Below are 7,582 nucleotides of genomic sequence, written 5' to 3' on the forward strand. Positions count from 1 at the left end.
TTACTTGCGTAGGTTTCGATAAAATTGTTTTTCCATTCTGCCCAATTTGAATTTATGGTCAATTTCAGCATCATGGACGAGTACCAGTCAAGACACGATCGGTCTAGAAATAATTTAAACGTCTCAATCATCTTATTCTCTTTTACCTCCAATCTTCTGCATTCAGTTTCAAATTCTCGTATCCACTGCACCGCATTTGGGTTTCTATTCGAAAATGTATCTACAACGAATTTCTCAGCTTTTTTACTTAAATTCTCTGTGGTGTTCTTCTTCTTTCAACAAGTAGTTGTTTTAAAAGGTCTTTTAGTAATCCATTGTCTGGCTTAACCTTGTCTTGAATTTGTTAAAGGAATGTGTCCCCAAAAAGCATATTTCCTGCCTCATCCATATAGCATTGGTTTAGCTCTGGGGTCAATAAAATCCAAACGCTCCGGTTTTCATGTCGTTTGGTCAACGTGTCCTTTACTCTTGCGAACTCACTCGCTCCTTTTAACGTGGTATGGAGTGAGGTAGGTTGTTGATCTTCTGGGATCTCAATGTATTTTCTCTTTGGGTTACAGCCATGAAATTACTCTTACCTCCTTGTGCGGCTTTGATAACGAAGGTAAATTTCAACTTTTCCATTGTGATTATATTCTCCTTAATTTTTGGTTATGTTATGAGGAAAATGTCGTTTTGTAATGGAGTATTATTTGGATAATAATCGACACTGTTGTTTCATCTAAAAATTAAGAGGTTTTTTTTATTGATTGATGTCGATTTACACTATTTACATTTTATTTACCTAAAAATTAAGAGAAACGACATTTAATGTCAATTATTCCTCTATTTTATTTAAAGAGCATGTGCTTCTATTGTCTGCTCCTTTGTATACGCCTTTTCTTCTTCTATTCTATCTTAATTATAATTTTCGCTTATACATGTAGTGACCTCTTTCGATTATATCTTAAGTCTAGTTTTATAATGTACCTAGTGACATCTACTGTTAGTAGATGTACAATGAATGGAAATAATATCCTTTTCATTACATATGTATATATAAATATTTATAGATAAATATACATTTATAGGCGTCAATTATCTTAAATCTAAAATCTACCAAGGGCTCGATAGAGAAAGTGATGCAGTCCTTATACAACTACGATGGAAAAGCGGGAAAAAAGGCCTTAAATAAATTAAGAATAGTGGATTTATTTATATTTTTTCCTTTTTAGTTTCCTTTTTAATTTTTAATTTTTCCTTTTTAATTATTCATATTTTATACATAGCTGCATTTGCAAATATCCATGATAAGAAAATTTTAGCTGTAAGACACTTTGCTAATTTAAGCCATAATCGATGTAAACATGTAAGTCGTAACATTTATTATTATATTTATGGTATTGGTTAGTAATATTTCTGATTATAATAACAATAAATAAAATAAGAAATAATTAATGTTTTTCTTAAAATAATTTTTTATTTCATCTTTATTTTATTATAATCTTCTTTCAGGTATTTGTCTTTTACAATATTTTTCCACTCTTTTATTTTCAAGTTTTAATAACCTTTATTATATTTTCAGCTATTAATAATTCTCTTTTTAATTAATCTTTTTTCAGATGAAACAATTTTTGTAAATTAAATATATTTTTATTTGCACAATATTTAAATACAATACATTACAATTTTATGTTACAAACAATATTCCATATATCCAAATATGTATAAACTTGAATAAAATAATTATTTAATGCTATGATGATATAATATGATGAGCTTACCTTTGTGTATTCCAACACAGCTATTTAATAAAAACAAAAATCAGCCAACATTCAGGTATGTACTTGCAATATTTTCCGGTAATACCCCTTCTACTTAATGAAGCAGTAAGTAGGATTGTATATAATTAAGTAAGCAAAGGCAACACTAAACTTATAATTTAGAAAGCAACACAAAAAATATAAAATAACAAAGCAGACATACATGCATACATATATGCATATTAACCGAGTGCAGTAAATTACATACATATACCGAATATAATAAAGTGCAAACGGGAGCATCCTGCACATTATCCACTTCGCTTCGACTCTCTTCACAGTGCGAACATACATACATAAGTATACATACACTCTCTGCCTGTAATTTTATACCCTACACTGGGTACAAAATTATTAGAAATTCAAAATTTTAATTCATTTTCAAAAAAAAGGTAATCTTAGTTTTCCGTAAATAACTAAACGGAACGGTAAAATAAAACTTACAGAATACGTATATTGAAACAAATACAAAATAATCAGTTTCACAAAATATACTTAAGTTTGTGAACACAACCAAAACAAAAATATATAAAATTAATTTGAATACTATGCATTCAAACATACGCACATGCACATCCTTTTGAAGTCCACATTGGCATCTATCCGGTAATACCACTTGTTCTTTGGCAAACAAAAACAAGCAGGATTGTGAACAAAAAGCGAACTGATCTCTCTAACGAGCTCTCAATTGCTTAAGAACAAAGCATAATCATTAGCACAAACAATTCGTGCATACGTATGTACAAAGCTTATTGATCTCTTCGTCGAGCTTTCATTTGCACAAAAACAAGTACATACAAGCCAATTAGTAGGGTATATACCTTATAGAAAAATACTTAAAGTTAATATTGCGATTTGAAAATAAAGCATATAAAATAAAAAATATTTAAAAAAATTTAATAACAAGAAAATAAGTAACGATATTAATGAAACAAATAATCCGTCTTTTACGAAAAAGAAAACGTTTATATACTTAAAAAAAATATTCAGTTCACCCTGAGAAACCTATATAATAATGAACAATAACAAAAATCAAAGTACACCTGGAGCTACACGCTCAAAACAGGTTGCTAAATTTATTTCAGAAAGTGACAGTTTAACAAGATACTGCACTAGATTTGATTCTACATCGACTTACGATATTTACGAAAATTGCTTGGACCAATATGAAGAAACGAAAGCTATGATCTCCAAACAATTAAAGCTAATTAAAGCAATTGCAAATACTACACACCCGAGAGTAGAGCTGCCACAAATGCAACAATATCAAGAGGCAAGTTCAGGCATCCAACTCGAGTAGCCCGCTTGTGACACAGAAACTTTTTACGGAGGTTATGAAGAATGACCGTCCTTCCGGGACATGTTCACGGCCGTGTAGATACGTTAGATACAAAACTAAAGGTCAAGCAGGCGAAATAGTCAAACAGTTCGCATTAAATGACGATAAATTCAATTTGGCTTGGGAAGCTCTAAAAGCTAGATATGAAAACGAAAGAATACTGATCGATAAGCAAGTAACGACACTATTAAACTTGCCTAAAATCAAGAAAGAAACAAGTGAAGAATTTGTAACACTACAATCCATTGTTTCTAATTGTTTGTCGGTTCTATCGACACTGAATGTCCCCACAGACAGCTGGGACCTAATTCTGGTAAACATTTGCACCGCCACATTATCAGAAAAGTCGTTACTTCTATTGGAGCAATCGCTCTCATCACAAAAAAGGGCCTAACGTAGCAACAAATGAAAGATTTTCTTACCACCCAATATGAAATTGCGGAAAGGGTAGAAAAAAAATTAATCAAAATTAAGAACATTAAACACGACCCAAATARARGCTTAAATAGACCCCAAGCTAGAAGCAAAAACAAGTCAAATAGAATTTTTAACAAAATACACAAGAGGGCATAAACTTAAATGTTGCGAGAGGTTTAAAAACTTAACARTTAACGAACGAAATAATATTGTCAGATCAAAAAAACTTTGCACAAATTGTCTGTCACATGCGCATACAAATATAAATTGCAAAAGCAAATTTAATTGCTTACATTGTCACAAAAGACACCATTCAATGCTTCATCACAGCAGATATCCTAACTCATTCCAAAAAAGCGCTTACACAAAAAGAACCACGCGTTTAGCGTGCAAGCAAATCCCGAAATCCACAATTCTAAAAATTGCCAAGCCACACCATGTTGCCCAAAGGCACAAAAAGTTCAAACGCTGCACAGTGAAACTTACCGAACTAGTTACTACCATACCAACTCAAGTTAAGTACAATACAAATGGCCGGTTCGTACTACCACTAGAGCCACAATTTTCCAATACTTCACATATTGGTAGAAAAAACAAAATAAGATTTCGGTCTAACAATCTTAAAAACTCAAATAAATACAACTTTTCGGCCCCGCAGGATGGCTTTCGCCAATAATGAAAAAACAATTCTGAACAAATCTTGCAGCGGTTTCGGGCTACTGAACGCCAAATTATTGTATACATACTAAAACACAAAATATAACACAGTTGTATAAAAAATCCGAAAAATCAACATTTACATTAATTTACAGAACTAAATAAAACCTCAACCGTTTTCCATTCACGGCCATTCTCTCGTAAGATCCCGCCAATTTCATAGTCCTAAATCTAGGGCTAAGGAGTACCCATTCTGGCCATATCTGAGCCAGGCGTGGATTTACTATCCTTTATAATGGAGAATAAAATAAAATGCAAACAATTGGCGATCATACAGAAAAGGCAATAACAAATAATCCACTTAATAAAACGATAAAAAAAGTCGCAAATACAAAAAGTGGTCAGTAAAATCAAATAAACCCGCAAAATAAAGTTGCTTCTCTTAAGCATCTACCCGAATATTAAAATGCACATTGAAATAAATGTGGTATGTTTAAAGCCAAAATCTGTTCTCTACACACACGGATAAATAAGAGTATATTACAACTCCATCAAGAAATACTTCTGCTGTCAGAACGCGCTTCGGCTACTCTACCAGCAGTACGCCGAAATAAATGCAACAATACATAGCTACGCAATACTAGGCAAAATATTCGCCTAGGGGGGGCCAGGATATTTAAATGAGTTAAGAGTCCAACCACTCTACGCGGGAAAACTGGCGCACCCTAATAAGACAGCTTAATTCACCACAGCTGGTGACACCAACATAACTTACCATACGTATACCCTTACTCATCAAACATATTGGCAACTCTTCTCGTGCTCAGCTGTGAATTTTGGTGCTCTGCCGAATTTATTTAATTTATATTCAAGACTTAATTGTGAAAATATTAGGATTAATTGATCTTTTAAGATAAGTATCAGTGTTATATTGTGCTACTGATGCTATTGAATTTACTTTTATTCTGTGTTACCTAATTTAAATTTATTGTGCCGAGTCATTTTCAATTCGTTTTTGTCCTACATTTTAAATAGTGCAATTGTTAGTGTTAATTTACATTGCTTACTTAAATTTCCCTCTTGTTTTTATTCGTTTCCATCTTTGTCCACAGCTCTTCGCGAGTTTCTTACTTTTCGTGTGTTACAGTGCATCTCAAACTGCTCGCTACATTGGTTGTTATCTTTGATAACTAATTATTTTTATTGCATTCATTTGTTACCAATATATTATTATTCTTTTTTGCTCTTTTTACTTTTATTATTTAACATCTTTATATTTTTGTTTAATATTGTTTTTGTTCATTATGACTTGTAACTTTCCGAACTGCTCTGTGAAAGGCGAGTCGGAACGCTTTGTTTCTTGCTGGCTTTGTGATGGGCTTGCCCATCTTAAATGTGCTGGACTGACAGGTAGGATCTTGGATTCTATTCTTGACAGTAAGCGATTGCCATGGTCTTGCTTAAAAGGCAGGCCAACTGAAATTGAATTGTTTAAAGTTTTTAAGCAGGCGCGCAATGGTTTCAAGGAAATTGGTCGTGATCTTGAAACCCTTACTAAAAAATTTAGACGTTATGAAACGCTGTTTCAATCGTTTTAATGCCTAAATACTCAGGAAGAGAATCCAAAAACTTCATCTAAACGTAAATGTCCGTCTGATGAAGATACCACTGTATCTTCCTTAAAAAGAATGCCTCCACCCACTATTGACCTTATTAATCTCTCATCCCCTTGTCCTCAAGGAGAGAAGATTCCGGTTTTCAATTCCATCTGAAGAAGTCGGTGTTCCGCATGCAGACTTCATAGAATTTAAATGCTTTAGTGTGTCCAGTGACAATCACACTATTTCTAATATGTTCGCTGAATTCTTTAGGTCCAATTACTCTCCAAAATGTCTAAAAAATGTTCCGCAACAGCACAAGTTATGTCCGATTTCTGTCATTAATGCACCTACCATTTCCGAAGCAGACGTCTTATATCAGTTAAATATATTAGAACAATCATATAATTGTGGTCCAGATATGATTCCCTCGTGCTTTCTTAAGAAATGTGCCAAATATATATACCAACCCCTAACAAAACTATTTAATTCATCTCTTATGCAAGGCTTATTTCCATCCATATGGAAAAAGTCATTTATAAATCCTTTGCATAAGAGTGGATTTAGGTCATCTATTGAAAACTATAGGGGAATAGCAAAGTTGTCTACAATACCTAAACTTTTTGTAGCCATTATAACAGATGACATAACCTTCCGGATCTCTCCACTAATTTCTTGTTCTCAGCACGGTTTACGTAAATCTACAATAACTAATTTGCTTGAATTTGTACAACATGTATCAACGGGYTTYRGGGRGAATAAGAATACTGATGTTATATACACAGATTTTAGTAAAGCTTTTGATAAAGTAAACCACTCAGTTCTTTTGAATAAACTTGATCTTCTTGGTTTTCAACCAATATTTATTTCTAAAATGGGTTGCTTCTTATCTTAGTAATATAATTCAGCAAGTCATATTTAACGATGCTCTTTCCGACATAATCAATGTTCCTTCAGGCGTTTCTCAAGGTAGCCATCTTGGACCAATTCTGTTCTTGTTATTTATTAATGACATATCATCTGCTGTTAAGTTTTCAAAAGTTTTATTGTATGCTGACGATGTAAAACTTTTTAAATCATTCACCTCGAATAGCGAAAGATGTCAATTGCAAACAGACTTAAACAACCTAGTTGCTTGGTATGTTAGAAATGACATGCCATTGAACATTAAAAAATGTATAACTATGTGTTTTTCGCGTAGATCTGTAGACCTTACTTCATAGGTAATACAAAACTTTAGGTTGGAGCAAGTATACAGTTTTGCTGATCTGGGTTACTCCCAGAGTTATGGACACCAAACTCAATTTTAATCTTCACACATCTTCCATGGTTTTTAAGGCTAAAGGTGCTCTTGGTTTTGGTAAACGTTGGTCTAAAGAATTTATAGATCCGCTTACCACAAAAATTCTTTTTACATCTTTGGTGAGGCCTATATTAGAGTATGCYTCCGTGGTATGGAACCCTTGTTATCAAGTTCATTCTGAGAAACTAGAGTCCGTTCAAAAACAATTTTTACTTTTTKYYTTAAATCATTTGCATTGGGATTCCAATTTAAATCTTCCCCCTTACACTAACCGTTTAAAGCTTATAAATCTCCCTACACTCGCTAGTCGTAGAGAAATGCTTGGTATAATATTTCTTGTAATACTCATCAATGGGTCAGTCTGTAGCCCATCTCTCTTGTCTGATATTAATTTTAACATTCCCGCTCGCTCTACCAVVYAGYTTAGACCTTTACTTTTAAAATTTTCTAGAACAAATTTCGAGTT

The 7,582-nt window shown here is 32.9% G+C and overlaps 1 protein-coding gene across 1 annotated transcript in view; it reads left to right on the forward strand.

Moving 5' to 3' along the window:
* The window catches only part of LOC108969978, a 12,501-nt gene extending 11,111 nt beyond the window's left edge, over positions 1-1,390 (forward strand). Inside the window, exons 3-4 of the mRNA XM_018935036.1 lie at positions 1,071-1,196; positions 1,265-1,390. Coding sequence (XP_018790581.1) covers positions 1,071-1,196; positions 1,265-1,390 — 252 coding nt within the window. The remainder of the gene's footprint in view (positions 1-1,070; positions 1,197-1,264) is intronic.
* The last annotated feature ends 6,192 nt before the right edge of the window (positions 1,391-7,582 follow it).

Source organism: Bactrocera latifrons, unplaced genomic scaffold, assembly GCF_001853355.1.
Source record: "Bactrocera latifrons isolate USDA-ARS-PBARC rearing strain unplaced genomic scaffold, ASM185335v1 scaffold_273, whole genome shotgun sequence".
Taxonomy (NCBI): Eukaryota; Metazoa; Arthropoda; class Insecta; order Diptera; family Tephritidae; genus Bactrocera; species Bactrocera latifrons.